Genomic DNA, 27569 nt, shown 5'->3' with positions numbered 1-27569 from the left:
GGGGTGCTGCTTACTGACTTGCTCCCCATGGCTTGCTCAGCCTGCTTTGTTATAGAACCCAGGACCAGCAGCCCAGGGATGGGCACCACCTACAATATGCTGGGCCCTCCCCCATCAATCACTAATTAAGAAAACGCCCTACAGGCTTGCCGACAGCCCATACTGGAGCGTGATTATAGCTGTGTCAAGCTGACATAAAATGCCAGCACAAGCAGCCAGTGCTCTTAACTGCTGAGCCATCTCTCCAGCCCCAAATCTTAAATATTCTGATTCCCATCTGCTTTATCCAGGAAAGTGCCAGAGAGAAGCACTCTATCCAAATAAGGGCACAGATCAAGAAACATAAAAACATGAGCATCTAATGAGTAGAAGCTGAAGAGAGAGGGGAACGAAATTCCCTTAGCCCAGGTAAAGGTGCAGGGGGCTCCAGGAAGAAGACTCTGCCAGGGCTAGAGACCAACTGGCCCTTCCCGAAGCTCCAGAGAGCCCATCTCCAGTGTGTTTGAACCATATGAATGAAACTTTCCAACTCTGGTGGGACACACAGCTGAAATGCTGATAGGTATAGAGAAAACTAGGCAAACTAAAAAGGAGGGGTTTATAAATGCCAAGGAAACATTTTCCTAGCAAATTGCCTGTTCCAGGATTCCACTTTGGTCAGTTAGCCATGAAGCCGAGGTAGAAGCTGTGCCACGTCTTGGTTCCCTGCCTGCTCTGCCACAGACACTGCTCAGTGTGGTGGTAGTGTGTCCCCAATATATCGTGCACCCTAGTAAACTTATCTGGGTCAGAGAACAGAACAGCCACTAGACAGACATAGAGGCCAGAAATTGGTGGCACACACACCTTTAATCCTAGCCTTCTGGAAGCAGAGATCCATCTGGATCTCTGTGAGTTCAAAGCCACACTGGAAACAGCCAGGCATGGTGACACATGCCTTTAATCTCAGGAAGTGATGCAGGAAGCAGAAAGGTATATAAGGCATGAGGACCAGGAACTAGAGCTGGTTAAGCTTTTAGGCTTTTAGCAGCAGTTCAGCTGAGATTCATTCAGATAAGGACTCAGAGACTTATAGTCTGAGGAAACAAGATCAGCTGAGGGATTGGCGAGGTGAGGTAGCTGTGGCTTGTTCTGCTTCTCTGATCTTCCAGCATTCACCCCAATAACTGGCACCATGTTTGATTTTATTAATAAGACCTTTTAAGATTCATGTTCTGGCTCAGGAGTGCAGACAGCTGAGAGGAGACCTGCAGCTCTCCCACTGCCGGGTGTGAGGCATCACGGAAGGAATCCTTTCTTCATCTAACAACACAGTGGTATAGGGAGGGTTCTGTGGTTGTCAGTGTGGTGTGGAAGTGGGTCGATCTCTGGGACAGCCAGGGCTACATAGAGAGACTGCGTCTCAAACAAAACAAAAACTTAGGGCTTTATACATGCTAGTAAGAAGCCTTCTGACACTCATTCAGGAAGTATATGAAGTCTTTCTCTCCTCTTATTGATTCACAATCCCACAGAACTCTTCAGACTGTAGGTTCTACTCCCTCGAGTCTCGTCCTCCTGGCTTGCCTGCTCAGGTCACGGATACTCCGATCTTGAGATGAAGCATTTCTTAATGTTGCTAGATATCTATAAACTAATGGGAAGGAGCTCCCTCTGAAAACCCATGCTGGACAGGCGACATGGTAACGTCAAATTTGCTCTGATTACTTCTGTATCTGGTAGCATAGATCAGGACGTGCCAATGATGATGTCTGGCAGTCTGACTACCTATCTATGGAATGAACTACCAACTGAAGCAGGCTTCTTCAGCGTCAAGAATTGTCATCTCCCAGCTATGGTTCAGTTACTCTCGAGTGACTATTGCTAATGGAAGAAATAACAAATAGCCTAAAATACTGGTCAAAATCCTAGTAAAAATGCAGTTTTTCACTCGTAAGTCAAGGGTAGTCACAAAGTATGACTTATGCCTAGGAAAATGGATTTAGCGAGTGTTTAAAATACTTTCCTGACTGAAGTCACATGAAAGTGCAGAGAATATGGCAGCTCCTGTTGTTAAGATCTATGACTAAACTGGAGGTCAACCCATTTAGAAAATGCTTTGCTACATGTATACTGGAAGTTATTCTGCTTACATAGCTGTTGGGGACCTTTGGATAATCTCATCCTAAACAATGCACTACTTATAATATACTTTTGTATATTTCTCTGGTAAAGCAACAGACTGCTTGCCATATATAATTTAAAATAGTCATTTTTCTTCTTAAAGTGATTAAATGTTGCATTTGAAATATTTTTTAAGAGTAAAGGAATGATAAGTGGCCTTTTTATTTTTAAAGAGGCTTACTGGTGGTTTAGAAAACACCACTAATGCACTCTATTAGGATTATAACTGGGGTTGTGATAATTGGTGACACCCAGAGCCACCTGGGAAAACATCCAGTGAGAGGAGATACACTGAGGCTGAGGCCTAGAATTACAATTCAGATGCTGCCCAGCTTTGAGATGATGGTAATCTCAAAGAGACTGGCTTCAGCATAAAAAGTATTCTCATTTCATTCTTCCTGTTTGGAGAATGCAGTCACACTAAAAATACCACCACCACCAAGCTTAAAACTGGCAAATTATCAGAACTATCGGTTAATAAATCTCCTAAATCCTCAGTCTGACAGTGTTGGGAAATGTCACTGCAAGCCACAAACAACAGTGGACAGTTTAGCCTCTCAAGGCAGACAAATGGCTACTGGTTTTAGTCAGTTCTCAGTGAAAACCTTCTCTTCACATGGATATTTTTAATGAAGGTAAAATTAAGGAAAAGAATTGAGATTATACTGCTTAGTAGAGATGAATCAACAGGTTGTCAGATATTTGTCAGATATTTGACCAACCCTTCCTGGTTCTTCACTGTAAACTCACTTAAGTCTTAACTAATTCCATTGGTTTATATACTGACTACTTCTGTGTGTCACCTGTATGGCTCCCCATTTCCCCCAATTCGGCCTTAGAGGGCTTTTTATATAATCCTGAGTAAATGGTAACCCCAGGAAAAGAAACAGATATAAAACTGGGCTGTGTATTTTCTTTCTTTCTCCCTTCCTTCCTTCCTTCCTTCCTTCCTTCCTTCCTTCCTTTCTTTCTTTCTTTCTTTCTTTTTTGTTTTTTGGTGACAGAGTTTCTCTGTGTAGCTTTGGAGCCTGTCCTGGAACTCACTCTGTAGCCCAGGCTGGTCTCAAACTCATGGAGATCCGCCTGCCTCTGCCTTCCGAGTGCTGGGATTAAAGGCGTGCACCACCGCCACCCAGCTGGGCCATGTATTTTCAAATGGCAAGTTTAGTGCTCACTATGAGTTTTCTTCAGGAGGGTCCTCTGTGGTGTCTGTCTTCTGCAGGAGGGTCCTCTGTGAGGGTCTGTCTTCTGCAAGAGGGTCCTCTGTGGGTGTCTGTCTTCTGCAGGAGGGTCCTCTGTGGGCGTCTGTCTTCTGCAGGAGGGTCCTCTGTGGGCGTCTGTCTTCTGCAGGAGGGTCCTCTGTGAGGGTCTGTCTTCTGCAAGAGGGTCCTCTGTGGGCGTCTGTCTTCTTCAGGAGGGTCCTCTGTGGGCGTCTGTCTTCTGCAGGAGGGTCCTCTGTGGGCGTCTGTCTTCTGCAGGAGGGTCCTCTGTGGGCGTCTGTCTTCTGCAGGAGGGTCCTCTGTGGGCATCTGTCTTCTGCAGGAGGGTCCTCTGTGGGCGTCTGTCTTCTGCAGGAGGGTCCTCTGTGGGCGTCTGTCTTCTGCAGGAGGGTCCTCTGTGTCTGTCTTCTGTAGGAGTCTTCTGTAGGCTTAGAGGCATTTGAATATTGATAGTAAGTTTTAGTTCTTTTGCTAGAAAACTAAAATAAATCCTCTCCAAATACTTAAACAATTCTCTGCTGGTTTATGAAATACTTTCCAATAAACCTTTCTGTACTGTTCCCTCCATTCCTGTCCCTAGACATATGTCTTCTCATATGTTACCTGGATCCCAGTGGAGATCCAGGGTAAAGCACCATGTGCCTGTAATTTGCTGCAGATAATTGGGGATCTGGGGTCCAAGTGATGATTCTTCTAAAACAATATATATATATAAGATGTTTCTTAGGCTGGTGCAGTGGTGACTGCCTGTAATCCCATCAGTCAAAAGGGCCTAGATAGCCGAGTTAGGAGCTTGAGGCAAAGCCTCGCCAGCAGGAAGAAGGAAGAAGGGATGGGGGGTAGAGAACAGGATAGGGTAGGAGAGGGGAGAGAAGAGAGGAGCGGAGAGAAGAGGGGAGGGAGAGAAGAGAGGAGCTGAGAGAAGAGGGGAGGGAGAGAAGAGAGGAGCGGAGAGGAGAGGAGAAAAGAAGGGGGAGAGGAAAAGGGGGGAGGAGGAGAGGAGAGGAGAAAGTAATGGGGAGGGGTAGAGGGAGGAGGGGAGGAGGGAAGGAGAAGAAAGGAGGAGGGGAGGAGAGAGAAAGAGTGAGAGGGAGCAGCGGGAGGAGGAGAGAGGAAGAGAGGAGAGCTCCAGGAGGGGAGGAGAGGGGAGGAGAGAGGTGAATGCATGGGTCCTTCTGGGGCTGTAGAGATGGCTCAGTTGTTACCAATGCTTGAGGCTTTTTCAGACAATCAGAGGTCAGTTCCCAGCTGACATCCACATCAGGCAGCTTAGGACTCTCTGCAGCCAGCGCCTTCTGGCTGACCTGGGCACCTGCACTATGTGCACATTCTGTCTTACACACATAAACTTTTAAATTGTTTTAAGAAAAAGGCACTTGAGGCTCAATGTTGAGTGCTTGTGTAGCACACACAAAGTCTTGGGTTTGATCCCCAGCACTGTAAAAAAACTGACACCTCAAATCAAATCAAATGAACAATATTTACCTATCTGGATTTGAAAAATCATATTTTATTTTGTATATATTGTAACAAGCTTGAAACATGAAACATAAATAATTTTGAAGTAATTTCCTTTGTTATACTTTAATGACACAGCATTTAAAAAGGTTTTAAACTTTTTACTGTTTTCTGAGTGGCTCTATCCCTTGAGCATCAAGGATCTTACACATTAGAATGAGGTCTGAGAAATGGTTCTGTCTCTCTGAAAGCAATGTAGCAATAACCCAGTAGAGGTCTCTGTGTTAAAATCAGCCAGTAGAATATAGCACCTAGGTCTAATTTAGTATCTTTGGGTTCAAATTACATTGCTACCAAATAAAGGCAGTTCTGTGACTAGGGACTGTTGCGGGGATCCACCAGAGAAGACAGCTCAGATGTGGGTTTAAGCCAATAGAAAGTCTTTATTAGCCGGCTATCGACTACACTGGGTGTTCGGGATCCCAGTGTAGCCCTGAGCCTTTCTCAGGGTGAAATTTTAAGCACAAAAAACATGTTCTGGGTTGACATACTTCAGTTAATAAGAACAGTTAGCCAGAAGTGTAACTAACTACAGAAGCCAAAAAGCAAGGTTAGTACATTTAGAGACTTCCCACAACTGTGGGCTTGGATGGTTTTTGCCTCTGAAAAGGTTTTGCTGGTGGTGCTGTCTACACACTGAGTGTTGCAGCCTGAATGACACTTCCATCATGGAGTCAGTTGTGCTAAGGTCTCGGACTCTGTTACAAGGGCCTTCCTATAAAAAAAATTAAAATATATTAAAAGAGACAAATACAGCTTGCCTTCCCTAGGGGAGGGATTTCTCTTAAATTCTAATAAAATTGTCTCGAGTGGGAGCAAATGAAAACCACTGGAAACATTAAAAACTGACACTGTAACATAAGGCTTTTAGTTTTGTTTTGTTTTTTTATAACTTCCCTGGTTCTGATTACTCCCATGCTTGGTTCAATTCAAAGGATGTTATGACCATCAAATACCATTTTCAGTATTTGGTGCCTGTGAGCAGTTCATTCTAAGAGGAGCAAATAAGCAGTGACCATGTGCAGGTGAGGCGTGTATTTCTGTAGAGAATTTAAACAGTTAAATCCCTTGAAAAGTCAGCCGTCAGCAGCGACTGCAGTGGTCAAACACTGCCTGCTGGGTAGATGTGCTCTTGTGGTAAACGGCAACGTTACAGGCTCAAAGCCAGTACTCAGAGCGCTAGAGACAGTTACTGGAGAGGGGCTCATTCTCACATTTGGTACGTTTTGAAAATGTTACTCAGATTAAGACAGCCTATAGCATGTTCCAGTTTTAAATGTAAGATACACATAATATTTTTAAAATTCCAAAGAAGAGAACTGTCACTATGAATGACCTTCTACTTGGACCCCTGTGTATCATCCTGCACCTAATGTTTGAGAACCTGTGCTGAGCACGAACTGCCCTTACTAGTGATTTGATTCCATTATAACCAATCATGTAAGGCACCTGTTCTTAAATAAGCCTGACTTTATTGCTGTAGGTTATTATAAACAAAGTAATAGCTAACGAAAATCAAGTCCATGTCATTAAAAATCATAATGTATTTCTGTTGACTCTTTGAACTCCAGGTTCATAAGGATATGAATAACTGAGGGGCCCAAACAATTCCATCAGAAGTGAAATCAAACTAAAGCAGCATCCAGTGCCTGTGAGGGCAGCAGAGCACCTCCGAGTGTGCCCACAGCCTGTGATGACCCCAGCACAGGACGGGGTGCAGAAGCACCTACATCCTGTTGTCATTACCCACGGTTCCAGATTTACAAACTTCTCCTACAAACACTCCAGTTAGGGAGTGAAAGGATATTTTAAAGAGGCAAACCATTCTCCCTTTAAATATTCTGTTGCATGTGGAAAATGTGAGAATATACCGAACAACAAAGATCCTGTTTTATATATGCTCAGAGGTGGTGGCATACACCTTTAATACCAGCTAGGGAAGCAGATGAATCTCTGAGTTCCAGGCCAGCCTGGTCTACAGAGTGAGTTCCAGGACAGCCAGGGCTATACAGAGAAACCCTGTCTTGAAAAAACAAAACCAAACAAAGCCCCCATTTTATATACACTGAGAAAGTCAGGCTGAGGAGATGGCTCAGGAGGTCAAATGCTTGTTGCTTGAGCATGAGGATCTGAGTTCAGTCCAGGGGTGGTGGGGACTATAAACCCCAGCATTGCAGGGGCAGGGCAGGGCAGTGCAAGGCAGGGCGGGCAGAGAAGCAGGTGCTCTTGGGGGCTTGCTGGCTAGCCAGACTAGTCTAAATAGTGATTAGGTTCAGTGAGAAACTCTTTTCCCAAAAATTATGTGGAAAGTACCCAACTTCCTTCTCTGGCCTCCACAGGCACATGCACAGTGAATATGCATGAGCAGGCAAATGCATGCACACCCCATGGAGAATGGGGCTGAGTTTGGGGAGGAGGTACCTTATATTTTGATTACTCTGTAAGCATACTGACCTAACTAGAATGAATTGTTCACACCTAAATTACATGTTTGGAACATTATATATGTTTTAGTATGTGAATAAAATCTATCAAAACATATACAAGATACAAATGAAATGTTTAACAAAATGGGGGAAAGCATACTTTTGTTACTTGGCAATCAATTCATATTTGTATTATCTGATGAAATCATTGTAGTTTTATGTAACTTCTGTTGCTTTGTTAGTGAAAACAAGGTTTATATTTCCACAGGTACAGTAAATGTTTTAATTCCTTGGGTAAAAGAGATTCTAGAATCAAAACACATAATTGTATGAATTAATTACTGAGGCATAGCATGTTATTTATTCTTAAAGAAATTTACAGTTAAGACCTTCATTAATAAAAAGGTATTTACTACTACATAATTGTTTTTTGAGACAAGGTCTATGTAGTCCTGGTTGTAGCTAGAGTTTTCCTGCCTGGCCCACAGTCAGGACAAATCTCTGACACACGCCAGTCCCACAGCCACTCAGACCCAACCAAGTAAACACAGAGACTTATATTGGTTACAAACTATATGGCCATGGCAGGCTTCTTGCTAACTGTTCTTATATCTTAAATTAATCCATTTCTATAAATCTATACCTTGCCACATGGCTCATGGCTTACCGGCATCTTCACATGCTGTTTGTCATCGTGGTGGCTGGCAGTGTCTCTCTGACTCAGCCTTCCACTTCCCAGCTTTATTCTCCTCCTTGTCCCGCCTATACTTCCTGCCTAGCCAATGGTCAATCAGTGTTTTATTTATTGACCAATCAGCAACACATTTGCCATACAGACCATCCCATAGCACCTGGTTGTCCTAGGGCTCACTATATAGACCAGGCAGACAGAGATCCACCTGCCTCTGCCTCCAGAGTTAAAGGCGTGCGCCACCACACCCAGATTAACATATAACTTATATTTAGTTGAAGGCACAGACTTTTTGCCATGAGACTAATATATGATATTATGTGTGTGTGTGTGTGTGTGTGTGTGTGTGTGTGTGTGTGTGTGTGTAAACATAGATAGACTTTTAAAAAATGAACTCAGCAAGGAAGGAGGTGGCAAAAGAGTTCAGTGGGAACTGAGTAAACACCTGTAAGCTACTGGCTCCACACAACTTTAGTCGAAAAAACTCAAACCAAAACAAAAACCAACCTTGACTTACACATGAAAGTTTGGAAAAGGAACAATATTTCAGGGCATTATAATGAGATGTTGCCTACCATAGACAATTATGGCAGGAAAGAACTAATTGCTCATTTAATTGAACCGGAAAAAAACTTAAAGGGAAATGTTAACAAGATTTCATGTACATATTTACACCCCAGTGCCATCAGGTCTTCAAAGCTGGAAAGCTGAGATTGTCAGGTCTCAGCGTTTAGCCTATCAGATGCATGCATTACCCACGTACTCCACAAGGCCATGCTGCTTCTTAGAATGCTGGAATGTTTTATGTTACTCTGTGTGGTTCCCTGTCCTGTTCCAGGAGCTGCAGACATTTCTCACAATTCTGTCATCATATGAGAGGGATGCGAAATGCACAGGGCAAGATAAAGGTGAAAACTTGTATTCTATTGTATTATCAAACAAAGAATATATAACTATAAAAATGAAAGATACCATATTAGAGTTAAGGCTGATGTGCCACCTCTGTGGATCCTAACAACCGTGATGCACCCTTGGCCCTCAGGCTTAATTCTGGCAAACATTTTCATCTTACCAAACAAACACAGTAGGTAGGTAACTCTGGCACAACTGGGATTTATCTGGAGCTAAAAAAATAGCAACATATGTATACTTTAACAATACTTAAGGGTTATAATGTACTTCTATAATATGCCTTTATATTATATAGAATAATATACATTTGAAAAGTGTTTTAGTCTTAGTTTTGTTCTTCAAATGTGCTTAAAAAAATAAAGCAAATATTCCTGGAAAAGAACTTAAACATATTTATATAAGTAGAAATAGTTCAATGTACCAAGCATTCAAAAATGCATTTATGAAATAGTAAAACCCCAAAATACACTATAGTACACAAGAGTACCATCTGGCCATCCTTTCCCTCACATCTAGAATCCACTTATGAGTGGGTACATACTATGTTTGTCCTTCTGAGTCTGGGTTACCTCACTCAAGATGATATTTTCTAGTTCCATCCATTTGCCTGCAAATTTCATGATATCATTGTTTTTTACTGCTGAGTAGTACTCCATTGTGTATATGTGCCACATTTTCTTTATCCATTCTTCAGTTGAGGGGCATCTAGGTTGTTTCCAGGTTTTGGCTAGGGGGCACCCAGGCAGGGGGATCGGGATCTGTCCCTGGTCTATGGACAGGCTTCTGGGAATCCGGTGCCTGTGGTGTGACGCCTTGCACAGCCTTGGTGCAGTGGGAAGGGGCTTGGACCTGCCTAGGCTCAGTGTGCTGGGCTCTGCTGACTCCCCATGGGAGACCTCAATTTGGGGGATGTGGGGTGGCTTGGGAGAGAGAGCTGGGGGGTGGGAGGAGGAAGGAGGGGGGATCTGTGGATGGTATGTGGAGTGAGTAGAAAATTTCTTAATAAAGAAAAATGAAAAAAAAAAAAAGAAGAGTACCATCAACCCCCCCCCCCCCCTTTCCTATATCCTGGGAAAAAGCTGGTGACCTTGAGTTTTCATTTTGTAAGTTAGAAAAAGGGATCATTCCCATATTTACTAAATTAAAAGTTTTATTGTTCAATGCCTATGCTTTGAAGTCACTAGGTTTCCCCAGGTACTTCAAGGGAATCAGCAATTACAGACCGGGCCCCAGCTCCAAGACTGGAGCGTCGCAATGACAGCTCCAAAGCAGAAATCTGACGTAATTCTCTGCGACACAGTTTGACAGGCTTGAGACCCTGAAGCTGCCCTGTATTTCCCACAGGATGAAATTGGGAGGGTGGTGGACTCTGAGGTTGTATGAAGGGATGGTCCTCTGGTTTATCGGCATTGGTCAACAGTTGGCCACTGGAGGGTGCTAAGGAGCCGTGGACTGGAAGTGAGTCTGGGCTACCTTCCAGAGTCTGCACTGGCAATGGTTCGGTTTTTAAGCTACTTGAAGAATTGTCTACTTCTCTTTCTCTTCCATTCAATTTCGTATTTTCAGTTCTAGATGCCCATTTTAGTTCTTCAGAAAGCACAGTTGCCTCTTCTGGATTCAGGACTCCATCTCCAGCATCATGGTCTAAGGAGAATCCACACAAAACAAAAGCAAACATCTCAAAACCAGGTACTAACTACAGCATTATGATTGAACATACACAGTGTTTTCAGACTTTTGCTTAATGACTTCCTCAAATAGATGTGTGACTAAGAATCAATCTTGATTCACTTATAAACTTCTTGAAATGTGAATAACAGATTTTTCTTTAACTCACTTAAGTTGAAAAATCATGTAGTGATTTGATTTTGGTACTCTCTAGAAACCTGAGTACTTGGTGTGTCTCTGAAATCTTTTAAACAATAGTTATTAATTTTTAAAGTTTAATTTAATGCAATTCACTGTTTTAGTTTGTGTGTATGGTGTTTGCCTGCATGTGTGTCTGCACACCCAGTGCTTATGTATGATGCCTGCGGAGAGCAAAAGAGGGTATCAGATGCTTTGGGACCAGAGCTGGAATCTACTGTGAGCTGCCATGTGGGTACTGGGAACCAAACCTGCATTCTCTGAAAGAGCAGCCAGTGCTTTTAGCCGCTAAGCCACCTCTCTAGCCTGAAGAGTTATCTATTTTTATGTATATGAGTGCTTTGCTTGCATGTATGTATGGGTATTATATGTGTGCAGTGCCTGAGGAGGCGAGAAGAGGTTGTCAGGTCTCCTGAAGTTGGACTTAACAGGCGTCATGAACCACCTGACATGGGTGCCAGGAACTGAACTTTGGGTCCTCTGCAAGACCAGTGAGCCATCTCTCCATTTTTGGGTTTTTTTTTTTTTGGTTTTTTTTTTTTTTTTTTTTTTTGGTTTTTTTCGAGACAGGGTTTCTCTGTGTAGCTTTGCGCCTTTCCTGGAACTCACTTGGTAGCCCAGGCTGGCCTCGAACTCACAGAGATCCGCCTGGCTCTGCCTCCCGAGTGCTGGGATTAAAGACGTGCGCCACCACCGCCCGGCCATCTCTCCATTTTGACATCTCTCTTCGCTTGGCTTGTTACTGGTTAATTCCAAGTCCGGGTCAAGTTAAGCTTGCTCTGCCCTTACCTCCAGGCACTCATCCTCACATACATGTATGAAAACCTGGTCTTGGCTGGCCCCTAGCATGATAGCAATATTCTGTTATCCATCTGTAGTCTGTGATATGTACCACAACTTCTGCTACCAGAATGGAGGTCAGGGCATACACCTTTGGTGAGTACAGCCCCCTTCAGTGAATGATTAAGAGTGACTGGAGAGTTAAAACCTCAGAAGTCTTCAATTATAACATATCTAATATAAAATCCTGCCTATGGTTTATCACATAGTTAGTAGTGATAAAACAGTTACCAACTTTAACACGTGATGTCAAATATTTAGTACACTTTCTAGTCCGGTGAAGTCCAAATGTAAACACAGGTTGTGCCCTGGCAGCACTCAAGCCCACACAGGTTTCATTTACCTTCTCCCTCTACCTGGAGCTTGCCTTTAAACTGACCCACATTATCAAGGGAGCAAACTGACTGTTTGCTGTAAGTTGTCTCTCTGACCCCTCACCCCTGCCCACACGCTCACACACATAAATGCACACACAATAAATAAAGGAAAGAAACCCAGTGGGCGTGTCTGGGTCTTGGCTTCACAGATCTTTGTCTCATGTACGACTGCTCAGAGAGCTGGCTCCGTCGGCAGACACTGACAGGCAGGAGTGGTAAAGCTCACTGGTGACTAGAAAGCTCGCACAGCCAACTTCAGGAGCCACTGCTTAGTGTCAGCTTTGTGTCTGTCCTACCTCCGTGTGAAGACTGTGCCAGCACCTAGTCCATTCTTTCTGGTTTGGAGGGATTGAAAAAGCTTCACAATAAGTTCTGCTTGGTTTCCCTAGTACCAGAGATCAAGCTCAAAGTTTACAAAGTCAGTTGTTTTAAACCCTGAATTATAAACTAGAATATGGTTGGCTAATATCTTCTTTAGTCATAGAAATTATTTTTAAAAATCAGCTAAAGTGTTTCTTCTATAAACTTCCTAACTTTTAAATCTGGGGTCAAGTTATTTCAGAAATATTGATTGCCCTCCTATTTTGAGGTCTTATAAAAAGGAATAATATATTACTTTCCAGGAGCTTCTGACTTTTGCAGAGTACTTTGTCATGGTAACTATTCTATTATGAAGGGACTAATTTTACATATGTACATTTAATGATTATACAAGGAAATATCTTTGAATTTGGTCATGTTTTTAAATTTCTGGAGGGCACACCTTAGGACTGACCTTACTTTCACTTGTACTATTCTACTTTGAACAATTTTTTTAAAGTCTTGTTTTAAAAGATTCATTTATTTATTATGTGTTTGCATGTATGTTTATGTGAGGCCAGAGGATTTCAGACCCTCTGGAGATGGAGTTACAGGTGGCTGTGAGCCGCCATGAAGGTCCTAGGTCTATGGCAAGAACGGCCAGTTCTCCTAACCACTGCATCTCCTTTGTACAGTGTTTATGGTACTCAGAAGGCTTACTTTCTTATAACATAGGAAAGTAAGAGTTAAATGATAGGGCCGCCCTAAGGGCTAAAGGTCAAGGATAGCAAAAGCTACTCTCACACAACAGGAAATCAGTAAAAATAATCATTCCTACAGTTTATGTATTACTTAGCATAGCTTATATATTTAAGTTTTACACATTTTTAATGTTTGAAATCAAGTACATCCCTTAATGGTTAATAAGAGAATGTTAACAAGTCTGTAGCTACTGTTCATATTGATAAACTCCAGGGCAGGTTTACGAGTCTGCGCTAAGGCTAACCTTAAGAGTGTATACTTGCTGAGCATGGGTGAGGTACAACACTCCCAGTTCAAGAGGGAAGAGGTTCAATTCATTAATTCACCACACAATGAAGAACTAAGTGCAGCCTTTATACTACCACAAGATATGATTTGAGACAACCTTTATTTGGAGTTAATATATTCTTCTGAAACAATATTTTGGGCATATTATACTTTCATTTTCAAATTTGATTAATATTTTCCATAATGAATAAAGCCTTGCCCATAAGAAAAAAAGTGATCACCAGGGGGTGATGGTGATGGTGGTGGTGGTGGTAGTGGTGGTGCACTTCTTTAATCCCAACACTGAGGAGGCAGAGGAAGGTGGATCTCTGTGAGTTCGAGGCCAGCCTGGTCAACAGAGTGAGTTCCAGGACAGCTAGGGTTATACAGAGAGACCCTGTCTCAAAAAACAAAACAAAACAAAACAAAAAACAAAAAGAAAAGAAAAACATGACCATTATCTACACACATACACGTGCTCATGTTCCCAGTACTCCCCATGGGGTCTGTCTTATATACAAACTGAGGAAACACTGTTTGTCTACAGAGACAAATTCAGCACCTCCCCTAAACAACCTTGTCACTTGGGAAGGGCTCACTGTGTGTCAGGCGGGGCCTCAGCGGATGTTTGGGAAGGGGAGGCAGGGCTAACATGGCAGGTGGCACTCAAAGCCTTACGCTCTGCTAATGAGGGCTGCCACGGGGATGCTCCTCCTTGGGCAGTCTCTTTCAGTTTCTTCTTAAGATCTCTGCTGGTTCTCTTATAGAAGTAAAGATCTTTTTCCAGTTGCTGGATTTTATCTTCATATTTTTTTAAGGTTTCTATAATGCCTTCTCCATCTTGCTCTACAAAGCAAAAATTTACATTTAATCTCGGCTTTAAACAAATGATTCAAAATTATAGTTTAGCATAGCTCCAGACTGACTTTAAAGGGTCAGAAGTATGTTATACATATCTGTTACCTGAAGGGATTTGTTCAGCCACAATATGGATTCTTTTGGCTATAAAACTTTTTTCAAAGAATGGATCCCTTCATTTCCTTCTCTACCTACTCTCTTCCTGGTACTTCCTGCTCACAACTCAGCATTTTTTGCCATTACTACTAACAAACCTTATCAAATGGGCATTCCTCTTAAAAACAACTCAAAAGTGTAGAACTCTACCAATCATCTGTGTTAATATATTATTTCAAGCTTGCATTTGGGACTGTGGATATATGGCAAGTTATATGCCTGGGTTTATAGGCCCAAGAAATATTAAGTTAAAAAAAACCACAAAAAAGTAATAAAGCTGTTAATAATGAGCCTAGAAAGATTAAATAACAAGGAAAAAACACTGCAGAATGGGGGGTGGGGAGCTTTGGTTGTTGTTCCAGGTAACTTAAGACTTCTAGTTAATATTGTGAATGTGTACCATGGTTCTATAATGATAAAATCCAGTTTTCTGACCTTCAGAAAATACACTTTCAGAGCTATGCCCTTCTTCGTACAGCACATATAAAAATGTAACTCTATTGGTATTCAATCTTCTTTTGCCATCCTTCTATCTTATTTAACCCATCATCTAGCTTTAAAAATTACTTCAAACCAGTAGCATTCCAAATGGTAGAATGCATGACTAATGTGCAAGGCCCCAGGTCTGGTCTTCAGCACCAAAACCAAAAAGGCCAACCAACCAAAAGCCACATAGCCTATCAGCTTTATTTCCCATACAAATACAGTTGAAATTAGAAAATTCTCAAATTGTTAGTAATTTTAATTATAGCTATTGTGTATAATCTGCATGTATAACCATAGGAACAATTGGGTTTTTATTGATTTTTTTGAGACACAGTGTCATGAGAATAAGAGGTGCTGGGAACGGAACCCAAGGCTTCCCCATGATCTGTAGGTGCTCCACCAACTGAGCTGGGACTCATGCTGTGCAATCCTAGCCATCTCAAAAACAAGGAATTCGATTCAATTATCACTTTAGAGTTGTTAAACAGAACTACAGAAGGAACAGGACATATTTGAATGCAGTGGTATGAGGGATCCTGCCAAGGGAAATCCTGTTCGTTAGGCAGTTACATTAACATTGTAAAATTAGCTCACTGTCATTTCCTCAAGACCCAAATTTATGTTTTCCAATTTTCTGCTTCTTTCAAATCCCTTCCACCCACTGCAGCTCTGTATTCAGGAACCTCAGGGCTACGCAGCCTGAACGAGAGCTGAAGGAGACTCAGCGGGCAAGACTGTGTTGCCACAGCATCTGTTTGGATACCAGCCATGTGCTCAGGTAACGTGAGGCCAGACTGTGTGATAGCTTTCTCTTTCTTGTTGAACTGCTGCTGGTCATTAATAATATTATAGTATTACGTATCCATCAATTTTGACCTATGATATACTCGGCTAAAATTATAACAAGAAAAGTAACTAGGAATGACAACAGAACCTATCACTCATCTGTACATGAAAAAGCCACAAGTTGTCTTACATTTCCACACAGGAGGCAGACTAACAAACCAACAGGATGAGAGGAGGTTCTGAGTGCCTGGGAGCAGGTACAAAGCGTGGTAGCCCCACACGTGAAGGTCCAGACTGTCTGTAAGGAGTAGCTATGTACACACACTGGAGACTCATTCTGGCCAGGCTTCCCTCCTCGGCACTCCCCACCTCAGCCGACACCCAAGGGGTTACCTCTGAAATGATGTAACAACAGCTGCATCTTTTGTTCGTGTTCCTTTTGCTGGAGGGTCAGTCTTCGGTCACACTGCAGTCTCAGATGCTCCAGTGCAGACTCTAACTCATGGACCATGTTATCCAGTTCCAGAACCTTCACTTTCATCTCCTTATTCTGCAACTGTTGTTTGCGTTCAGTTTCTCGCAAATTAATCACCTATCAAAGACAGTTTTTGGCCTTTTAAGTGTATCTTACATAGCCTAATACAAAAATCAGTCCAGTTTTCTTGGATTACTCAACCTCAGTAACATCTTCAGTGCCTTTGAAAAGGGGTTGGATGCCTCGGCAAATGCTTTAAAACATAACTATAAAATGGTCTAACAACCTTTTGAATTTGTTGGAATTTTGAATTGGTAATATTTTCATTTTCAATACAATAGTGCACTAATAGTTACCACTCTAAAACTTCTTAGATAAGATCACTGAGTTCAGATTTTATGATTCTCTTTCTTGCTTGCTTTTTCTTTCAGAGACAAGGTTTTTACTATATACCCTTGGCTTTGAACTTGCCTCCTAAGTGCTAGGAATGTACAGACATGTGCCACCATGCCTGGCTATAACTGTTTCTCTAGTCCACAAGGATACTGGAGTATGCTTTTATTCTTGCAACATTTACTCTGTCTAAGTAGAAGAGCATTCTGACATCGACACAGAGGTTCCTCTTGAGACCATGTGTGTGTCTGTTGAGGTCTGCTGTGCGGTAGGAAGCAGAGCAGTGTGGACAGTGTCTGTGCAGTAGAACCCACAGGAATCTCCAATGACCTCACTAAAACAGCACCTACTTCTACACAGTGGCCTTGGGCTAGGAGCCCTCAGGATGCAATCAGAGACTCTATCTCCAAGCCTAGGCCACATGCCAACAAAATACAGTCTCATCAGTAACAGCTACTGATTACTGACTGATACACAAGCCTCAGATTTTCTTTTTTTTTTGAGACAAGATCTCACTATGTAGCTCTGGCTTTCCTGCATGCAACTCATTATGTAAACCAGGCTGGCCTCTAACAGAGATCCACCTGCCTCTGCCTCTCTAGTGCTGGGATTAAAGGTGGTGTATTACTATGCTGAACTTTTCATTCACTTTATTTCACACAAATAGACCTTGAAAAAGTCTTTGTCTAACTTTGTATCAACTGTTGGATACTCTCATTAATTCAATATATTTTTAGGGAAAAGCCATTCTTCATGATATATCTTTTAAGTGAAAAAATATTAGGGAAAATGTGAACATAGTTCTCAATGACACAGACTATGTCCATCAGTGAACTGCCGATTTTTGTAAGATGATCAGATGAAGCACATTCAGACTAATAATGCCTGCCACTGCCACTGCCACTGCCACCGCGCACCACTTCATCTCCACCAGCTCCACATCATGATGGGAAATGCACAGTGTAGTCTACCCACAGCAACGGAGGAAGGAAAACTCGCAGGGCCCTAGACTTTTCATGAACAGCATTTAAATTTAGAATCAAGGAATAATAAGGAAGGCTATAAATTAAAGTTATATCACCAAATCTTTCAATCTTTTACTTTCTTTAAATGTTTGATATAAATAAGGGTACCTTGACCATTTCTTGTAAGGAAAGTGTTGTTCCTTGGAAACATACCTTATTGAAATATTTGAAAAGAATAGCTCTAATCTCAGTAAGATTTAGGCAAACTAGTTTCCCCACGACATTAGCTTCACTCTGAGAGAGATTTTGGAATGATGCTCTAAGTGAGTTCTGGCGACTCTGGATGCTTTCGTTCTCGAATTCAATTGCAGCTTCCAAGGCTTCTATTCCTTCTTCAAGTTGGAAAAGAAGATGTTCTTCCTAGAGACCACAGAGAGCATTCATCTTAAGAAAAGGTATAACCTGAATTCTGTCATATGCTTAGCTCAGATCTTACCATGTGATGAAACCTCCGTCTAAAGGACTATCCCCTTAGACTCTCACTGATGTTAAGGATCCATTCAGTGTTTGCGATTTGGCTAAGCTGTATGATGTATCACCTGTCATTGTACAATGCAGAATCATCAAGTCTTCACCATAAACATTGCATAACAAAATGGAAGATGTAAAAGCTAAGTGAGTTCCACAATGTTCCAAGGCTATGCAGCAAACACTGATTACCTAATCCAAAGGATACACCTGAACCTGGCCTCAGCTCACAGAAGTTGTAATACTGTCATCTCCTTCCAATATTCCTAAAGTGCATTTAAGTGTAGACTCTCCACTAAGGAGACCTGGTGGATCTGTTGCACCTCCAAAGAGTGCGAGGGCAAAGGGAAGGGACACTTGCGCTTGGAACCAGCAACTGAGAACAGTGATCAGAAGAGTCTCTGGAGGAAATGCAGCATAGGGGACAGAAGCAGTCAGACCCGACCAACTGGAACATTTCATTCCTATGAAATGGACCAGCCACAGAAGCCTGTGCCTAAAATTCCAGTACTTGGAAGGCTAAGGCAAGAGTTCAAGGGCTGCATAACAAGACCCTATTTTAACCCCCTTCAGAAAAAAAAAAGATTCCTATGAAGTGTGGTGATATACTGACTGTGTACTCTAATAAAATTTACCTGAAAACCAGAGGACAGAACATGCCACTAGATTAAACATAGAAGCCAGGCAGTGGTGGCACACATCTTTAATCCCAGTACTGGGAAGCACACATGCTTTTAATCCCAGGAAGTGATATGGCTGGGTGGAGAAAGGTATATAAGGTGTGAGGAGACAGGAACTAAAGGCTTTTCAGCTGAGGAACCCCTTTCAGCTAGAAGACTTTTCAGGCTGAGGAGTTGGTGAGGTAAGAGGTGGTGGCTGTGGCTTGTTCCTTTGTCTCTCTGATCTTTCAGCATTTACCCCAATATCTGGTACAGGGTTTTTTAACTGAAAGACCATTTAGCAGTTCATGTTACAATGAACTGTTATTTTAAATGGTGGCACTATAACATCAGTTAATATACCATTTGTGTCAGAAGACAAAACAGTCCTTCGAGTTGTCCAAATTCATGCTATCTGGGAGAAAGCAGGGGAAACCCAGACCCCTGGCAACGGAGACATGGCTGTATCTCGGTACTCCTATGTCTGCGCTGAGGTCACCTAAAGCAGGCTTCTCCAGGAAGACTACCTGACCCATACTCACATCCTTGCTGCTAAGCACAGTATTTATCACATAATTTAAACTTACTATTTGTTGAATGTGTTAATGAAAATTTAAAAAAATATTTCCATTTCCTCACCACTCCTAAGAGTTATTAGTGACTCCCAGACCTCCTTTTTTTTTCCAGCTCAAGAATCAGATAATGACTTCACCTAGCAGGAAGTCAAATATTTACTTTAAAAAGCCATCTTATAAAATCTTCTGGAAGAGCAATTTGGGGAAAACATTCAATTGCCATTTCTCTGTGCAGTAACTAACCATCCTTTGCTTATATGATAATTGTTCCAAAATAAACAAAATAATCATATTTTGAAAGATTAATTTTTATGGTTTTTAAATTATGTATATTGTGTATTGTCTGGCATGTGAGTGCAGGTGCCCTGCAGAATCTAGAAGAGGATATTGTCTGTCTTGGAGCTGGAGTTACAGGTGGCTGTGAGCTGCTCAGTGTGGGTGCTGGGAACTGAACCCAGGTCCTAGTCACCGAAGGCATGTTTTCAGCCCCAACAATCACATTTTTAAAAGGAAAAAAACACCTTAAATACTTTTGAAAGGTACATAAGTGAATGAATAAAAGGAACCTAGAAAAAGAAGTGAGTTATCTAAAGAGAATACATCTGACTTTTCAATTGATACTCAGATTATATTTTATCAAAAATAAAAGTTTGCTGAGATCTATTTAGTATCATTTTAGTTTCCATAGTTTTGGATGTAAGTCAAGGAACTGCTAGGAAATATGAGGTCTTATAACTATAGCACCCTGAGGACTGTCCACTCCAAATAACTGTGCACATGGGCCAGTGCCATGGCTCAGTGGGCAAAGGCTTTGCTGCCAAGCCTGACTACCTGAGTTTGTACTCTGGAATCCACATGTCAGAAATAAAGAACCAACTCCCTAGCTGTCCACTGACCTCCATACATGTGCTACAGCATACAAGCATGTGCATGCATACACATGTAAGTGTACATGTACACACACACACACACACACACACACCACAATGAAATTATAAGAGTGAAAAGGTAGAAATATGATGAAGCACGCCACGTGGCTTTGGGTCCCTCTAACTCAAGGTAAGTGGCCATGGGGAACTGTCACTGCACATTACCATTACTTAGAACTAAAGATACTGATAAAGATCTGAGACAACCAGTCCAGGTGAGTCCTAGAGATCTACTTTTCTAATAGCTTCCTAGAGAACAAGGCCTACAGCACTGGTCTCTAAATGTTTTAGACCACACATTCCTTTCAATAAGGAAGTGAAACAAAAGACTAACAAACGCTCCCTCACAAGTATTGTGTTATATGTACATTTTGGATGAGTGAATAATCATAAGAGAAGGAACTAAGGTCGGAAAGGCAGACTAGACATAAAGGTTATTCTGTTTCCTTCCCTGTACACCACTTATTAGAGAGCAGCTCTGCAGCGTTGAGTCTGCAGCAACATGGACAGAAGTGGAAAGCATTATGTCATAAAATGAGCCTCGTCAGGAAAAGGAAGACAAAGCATTTCCAACCCACCTGAGCAGGATAAAAAACTGACAACCAAAACACTAAAAACACTAAAAGCGGGGAGCAGGAGAGCGGTCAGCGGAGACTGCTAAGTGAGGAGGACAGTGAGGGGTTAACAGGAACCCCAACACAGTCGGAGAGGCAGATCTAGTTCTCGTTCCACAGCAGAGGAGGTATCCCAGTTAGACACAGCTAGTTACTTGAGAAGGGCATCTCAACTGCGGGGTTTCCCAGGTCAGACTGACCTGTGGATAGATCTGTGTGGAACTGTCTTGACTGCTGATTGATACAGGAAGACCCAGCTGACTGCTGTTCTGGGATGTATACAAAAGGGAGCTCAGCATGAGCCAGAAGCATGCCAACAAGCAATGTTCCTCCATGGTTTCTGTTTCAAGTTCTTGCTCACGTTCCTGCCTTGACTTCCCTCAGTGAAGGACTGTGACCTGAGAGCTGAAATAAACCTTTTCCTTCCCTGAGTTGCCTTCAGTCAGAGTATATTATCACAGCAACAGAAAGGGAACTAGAACAAAAATTGGTAGTAGAGAAGTGGGCTGTTGCTATGATCAACCTGACCACACTGTTTTGAGAAGAATGTAGAAGACCTTAAACTGTGGGCTAAAAAAGCTGTTGGCTACTCAGAGCTTAATAAAAACATACAGTGGGCAAGGAAGACAGGGATGCTGAGAGAAATGCAGATGGTGGGGCCTGGATATGGGTCAGAGAGAAGCAAAGACTCTAGTAAGCCCTGGGAGGGGGCCATTGTAAGACACGGAGTAAGAATGTCTGATCAGCTGGGGCTGAGAACCTGCTATGACTAACAAGAGGTCACACCACTGAAGGAAGTATGTTCCCCGGAAGCGGCAGGAAGTATCTGCTCAGGGTCAGCACACAGTCTCAAATTGGCAGCCAAACTTGGCAATTTACAAAAGTTCCCACAAAGTACTGGTTTGGAAAGCATGAGAGATGCAAGATTGCAGGAATCATAGAGAGTGGGTGACGTCTGGTGCCATGTGGCAGGGACAAAAAGTCCCTGAAGAAAGGCCAACAGAGCCCATCAGTGAAGGTGTACCCTCAGTTGTAGTGGATGTCTGCCAAGGACAATGGCAGGGGCACAGCTGAGCAGGCACAAGCCTGCCGGGCGCACTGTGTGTGCTGTGGATGGCAGACATGATGCAATGAGATTACTGTTCAAGCCTTTGGGAGCTGGAAATGGCAGTGAGTGAGCCCCAGGGGCAGATGTGAGCTACAGGATCTAGATTTACATTGCTAATTGTTTATATGCCCTAGTTCTCTCCTTCTGGGGTAAGACAGTGTGTAACTTTGTTCCGCAGAAGTCCATAGTTAAAAGACTTTGGACTTTGTATTTTAGTTTTAATTTATACGCATGTACATGTCTGTGTGTGTATGCCACATGTGTGCAGGTGCTCAGAGTCCAGAAGATGACACAAGTTCCCCTGGAGCTGGAGTTACAAGTTGTTATGAGCCACTTGAAATGGTTGCTGGGAACTGAACCCCAGTCCTCTGGAAGAGCAGCAGGTGCTCTTACCACTGAGCCATCTCTCCAGTCCTAAGAGACTTTTAACTTCTGGGATCTTTTGGGGGTGGGAGCAGGGTTCAAGAAAGGGTTTCTTTGTGTAGGCATGGCTGGCCTGGAATTCACAGAGATGTGCCTGCCTCTGCCTCCCAAGTGCTAGATTAAAGGCGTGCACCACCACTGCCCAGCCTCAAATATATCATTTTTAATTTTTGGATTTCATCAAAAAATGGAAGTGTTCTGTTTTCAGTGAATTGTTGGGCAATTTGCTACTAAAATGATCTAAAGTCTATCACTTCTTGTAAATAATATAATTAGAAAAATAATTACTGTAAAAAGAGAAAATAAATTTAAGCAAGTTTAAAGACATCAAGATAGCAAGCTATTCCACACCTATTCGTGTCTTGGGTCACTTTAGAATCTCCTTCCATTAATTTGCTACTGGCAGACTTATTGAGAATATTAATCTTGGCTTTAAAACACGGTAGTGAAATCAGAGTATACTTCAAAACTACACTAAAGAAAGCCAAAGGGAAGCTTACAAGGCCAAATGGAACATACAACTGTGTTCCACCTGGATGGTATTGTTCAGAGAGTGTTGTCAATGTTATCTGCCACAGAACTCCACACTAAACAGAAGCCATTCTCTGTGAGACCCACCTCACCATGTAGTTGGCCTAGACCTTGCCTTGAATTTGCAGCCGTCTGTCCACCTCAGTCTCCCTAGTGCTAGGGTACCGGTGTACACTACCACGGCTTCACTGTTCACTAATAATGGGCTTCTGCCCTCTGCTAATGGTTTCCTCACTCTTCTGTCTGCTCTACCTAGCAATGTCCTATCAAAATCCAACTTATGATTGCAATCCACCATGGCAGCATTGACACGGCTTCCCAGATGACCTCTCTGCACTATTTGTGCAGATAATGTAGTAAGTATAGCTTTCCTACATTACTCGGCATTGTCTTTTTCATGTTCTTTTGGGATTCTGTTTTCTTGTATTTCTGTCTTCCCAGTTGGAATACAAACTCTCAAGAGAAACATAACTTAGCCGTTGTTTGTGTCTTTGTGTCTCTCAGCAAGCATGGCTTATAGTACCAAACAGATGCCAGGTGAACTCATTAGCTGACACAGTCTTGAAATGGTTTATCAGCTTTATGATCATTGGGATAAGAGTCCAAGGAATCACTCACATCACCCATCATACAACAACTCCAGTTCCAAAGAATACTGACTCACTTTGGGGGACAGCACTCTGCCATTCTGAAGCTTTTCGTCCATGAGGCTTCTCTGTCTCTGCAGCTGACCCTTCTCTCTTTGGAGAGCCTGCACCTGTTCTGCAATCTTGACTTTCTCCTCAGCTGTGCTGCTCTCAAGTTGCGAGCTTTTTTCTGACAACTCTTGGTCCAACAAGTTCAGGCGAGTTGATATTTTCAGACTATCTGTGCTTAAGTCCTAACGGACACAACCATCAGATAGAAAGAGAGTTAACAAGAAATTCAGACAGCTTAGGACAGGAAAAACATCATTACGATACTAAATGATTTTATTTTTATCTTTTATTTTCTTCCATAAACTTTCTAAAATCTTAAGTTTAATGGTTCTTAAAAAATATATAGGTTTGCCGGGTGTTGGTGGCAGGTGCATCTCTGTGAGTTCAAGGCCAGACTGGTCTACAGAATGAGTTCCAGGACATATGAACTTCATATGTTCCTTTTTCCAGAACTGTTACGCAGAGAAACCTTGTCTCAAAAAACCTATCTACCTATATATTTTTCAAAATATGAAGTTATGGGGGCTAGAGAGGGGGCTTGGTGGTTAAGAGACCTGGCTGCTCTTGCAGAGGATCAGGGTTCAGTTCCCAGCATTCACATGACAGCTAACAACGTCTGTAATCCAGTTCCAGGGGATCTGGTGCCCTCTTCTGGCCTCCTTGGGAACTGCACACACATAATGCACTATACAGGCAAAACACTCAGACTCATTTTTTTAAAAAAAATCAAAGGTTTTGAGAGGCAGTATTTTTCTTTTTCTTTTATTATTTTACTCCTTAGTTCATTACATGGTAAAACTGTTACAATTTCTTAAGAGGTTAATATTTGATGTGTTCAGCATACTTTTTATTCTTATTTCATTATGGTCAGAAAATATAAGAATCTGGTCAAGTTTATGAAGCTGTCCATTAGAACTTAAAACAATGTGTAAAGATATTATATTATATACTTCCATATGGTTTCTAACATACATATAGACTATCATAAAGTTTATCATATCATAATAGAAAGCAGAACCTTTCCTAAAATAAGTCTCCTTAACTCCTTCTAGTTGGTTCTTCTAATAGTTTGCCCACCTGTCTAAACAACCCACTGTAGACACTGTCTGTCTACTACAGGAGCGAGAACTTAGCACTCACACCCTTCTCTGTGTACATCCCTCCTCTGTTTTCCCACTGTAAGTTAGATTAGAGCTTTTGGTTAAATCGATACTCACTTACCTCATTAGGAACTTGTGACTATTACCCATAGCTGATATATCTGTAAAACATGGTCAACTTCCACTAAATACATCTTTTTTTATATACCTTGTAACTAACTCTTCTACAAGACTGTAAAATCTCATACTTTCATTTAATCAACGTTGTCAAGAAATGTATTCAATAATCTCTTTATTTTACATGTGTTTGTTTTTTCTTCTCCCGTGTGAGCCCTGGGGTCACACTGCATTTGGTGACCACACCCTTACCCACTGAGCCATCTCAGCAATTCTTTTCTTGCATGACCATGCTGAGTGATGTCTTCTGTCATGTTCCTTTTTCATATGTGAAGTGCGGTTGTTTGACAGGAAACACTCTATACTAATTAGGAATCTGGACTAGGAAGAGGATTTTTAGTTGAACATTTTCCTCATGAATCTGAAGACTGCTTCAAATCTTTTAAGTGGAGAAAATGGCTCCTGAGATTGACAAGTGACTGGTTTTTTCAAGTTGGAGTATCAAAGATTTGTTTTCCTCTGGTCACCTAAACCCTTCACAAGGCTTTTGTGTTGGGTCCTTGATGGGCTTTTTCAGTCTAGAATCTTATGTCGGGAAACTTTTCTTTTTAAGATTGATTTTTTTTAGATGAATGTTTTGCCTGCATGTATGTATCTGCGCTGTCTTAGGGTTTCTGTTGCTGTGAAGAGACACCATGACCATGGCACCTCTTATAAAGGAAAACATTTCTTTGAGGTGGCAGTTTACAGTTTCAGAGGTTTTGACAATTATCATCATGGAGGGGAGCATGCCAGCTGGGAGTATGGCAGCATGCAGCCAGCCATGGTGCTGGACAATTCTACATCTTGATCCAAAGGCAACTGGAAGTGAACTGGGAAAATTAGTAGATTGAGCAAAGGAGACCTCAAAGCCCACCCCTACAGTGACACACTTCCTCCAAAAAGGCCATACCTCCTAATAGCGCCACTCTCTTTGGGGGCCATTTTCTTTCACACTACCACATGCACCATGCATGTACCTGAGATCAGAACCTAAGTGTTCCTAGAAGGGAGAAAGTGAAGGCTAATATGATGTTGAGAGCTACAGATGTCAGCTACAGATAAGGGCATAGGATCCTCTGGAACTGGAGTCACAGATGGGTTGTGAGCCACCATGTGGGTGCTGGGAAGGGAGCCTGAGTCCTCTGCAAGAGCAGCAAGGGCTCCTACCCACTGAGCCATCTCTCCATCCCAGGAGCTTTGACGTGTGTGTTTTCTCTGACTCATCTTTTTGGATTTCCTGTTACTTCAGTGCTGGGTTTCCTAGATTTATCTGAGATTTTCCCCTTTATTTTCTAGTGATTTTTCTTTAACACACTCTCAAATATTTCAACTTTTTCTGTTTGCCCTTTCAATTCCTAATAGTTCCTTCATGTCATTAATGTCCTGTACTTCCTGTCTTATGGCTACAGTATCTTTTTTTAAAACCACATTGAAGATATGAGTCTTTCCTGAAGCTTTTCCAGCTTCTTGTTCTATTCCTAGTGTCCACCAGTTCCTGTTTCCTTCAGTTGTATTGCTTGTTTTTAACACTGGTGGTATTTTTTTTCTATTTATTTATTTTTAGAAAGGGTCTTATTATGTAGGCTTGACTTGCCTGGAAGTCACTACGTAGACCAGGCTGGCCTCAAACTCATAGAGCTCCGCCTGCCTCTGCTTCTCCAGTGCTGGGACTAAAGACGTGCACCACCATGCCAGGCAATGTGGTAGCATTTACGAGTCATGTACTAGGCTGGAGAGATGGTTCAGTGCGTAAAGCACTTGCTGTGCAGGCCTGATGACCTGAATGATTTTCAGAACCGTTATAATGGCTGGGTGCACTAGCTTGTCTCTAATCTCAGTGCACCCCATAGGGAGATGGGAGATGGAGATAGGAAAATTGCCAGAAGCTTGTGGGCCAGCTAGCCTCATCTACCCACCAGTGACTAAGACAGACCTTGACTCAAATAAGCTAGAAGGCAAGACCTGATACCCAACAGGGTCCTCTGACTTCCAGATGCATGCTATGGTACCACCATCCCCACCCCCCAAAAAAACCCCACTTGCATGAGTTAGGAATTTACTAGTTCCTAAGACTGCTGGGAATGGTGGCAGTAATCCTAGCACTTCTGGGACGTGGGAGGGTGAGGCAAGAGAACCTCAAGTTCCATGCCAGCCGGAGGTCCATAGTAAGACCATGTCTCAGACAAACAAATGAACAAAAGCAAACAAGAGTAAGTGAACTGCATTTCACTAAAGCTGTTCCTTTGTTTAAAAGGTGTGTGCAGGGGAGGGGCTGAAGTTCTCCCTCAAGCCTTCATCTTTTGTCCTAAACTCTGGGTGTCACCTACTTGTCTCCATCTCACAGACAGTTTTTGAGTAATTATGTAGCTTTTGTTAAGTCCTTTCCTGGCTTTACAGCTATTCTGTTTTTGGTTTTTCTTTTTTCTTTTTTCAAGACAGGGTTTCTCTGTGTAGTTTTGGTGCCTGTCCTGGATGTCGCTCTGTAGACCAGGCTGGCCTCAAACTCACAACGATCCACCTGCCTCTGCCTCCCAAGTGCTGGGATTAAAGGTGTGTACCACCACCATGTGGCTGTTTTTGTTTTTTGGTTGTTGCTGGGGTTTTTTTTGTTTGTTTGTTTGGTTTTTTTTTTTTTTTTTTTTTTTTTTGAGACAGGGTTTCTCTGTGTAGCCCTGGCTATCCTGGAACTAGCTCTGTAGAGCAGCTTGCCTCTTCCTCCTGAGTGCTGGGAGTAAAGGCATGCACTACCACCACCCAGCCTATAGGTAGGTATTCTGAATAAGA

At 42.3% G+C, this 27569-nt stretch overlaps 1 protein-coding gene and 1 long non-coding RNA gene across 13 annotated transcripts in view; one reads left to right on the top strand and one right to left on the bottom strand.

Moving 5' to 3' along the window:
• Positions 1 to 27569, top strand: part of LOC128103286 (uncharacterized) — a 105387-nt gene that overhangs the window by 73876 nt on the left and 3942 nt on the right. For 2 of the 3 annotated variants that reach the window (XR_008215663.1, XR_008215661.1), the window contains exons 2-4: positions 10497 to 10619; positions 15510 to 15620; positions 23085 to 23184. This is a non-coding gene — a long non-coding RNA (uncharacterized LOC128103286). Of the gene's footprint in view, positions 1 to 10496; positions 10620 to 15509; positions 15621 to 17832; positions 17917 to 23084; positions 23185 to 27569 lie in introns of all 3 variants that reach the window. The other variant, XR_008215662.1, reaches the window with a different exon arrangement.
• Kif27 (kinesin family member 27) overlaps positions 4874 to 27569 on the bottom strand; it is a 111441-nt gene continuing 88745 nt past the window's right edge. For 8 of the 10 annotated variants that reach the window (XM_052727511.1, XM_052727512.1, XM_052727514.1 and 5 more), the window contains 5 exons: positions 23493 to 23708; positions 17675 to 17881; positions 16022 to 16220; positions 14021 to 14188; positions 4874 to 10574 (listed from right to left, as the gene is read on the bottom strand). In XM_052727511.1, the coding sequence (XP_052583471.1) occupies positions 10111 to 10574; positions 14021 to 14188; positions 16022 to 16220; positions 17675 to 17881; positions 23493 to 23708 (1254 nt within the window). In that variant the 3' untranslated portion in view covers positions 4874 to 10110. The remainder of the gene's footprint in view (positions 10575 to 14020; positions 14189 to 16021; positions 16221 to 17674; positions 17882 to 23492; positions 23709 to 27569) is intronic. The other 2 variants (XR_008215660.1, XM_052727515.1) reach the window with 2 other exon arrangements.

Source organism: Peromyscus californicus, unplaced genomic scaffold (genome assembly GCF_007827085.1).
Source record: "Peromyscus californicus insignis strain IS unplaced genomic scaffold, ASM782708v3 Scaffold_8__1_contigs__length_139910024, whole genome shotgun sequence".
NCBI classification, from domain to species: Eukaryota; Metazoa; Chordata; class Mammalia; order Rodentia; family Cricetidae; genus Peromyscus; species Peromyscus californicus.
This window is presented reverse-complemented; position numbering and strand designations above follow the sequence as displayed.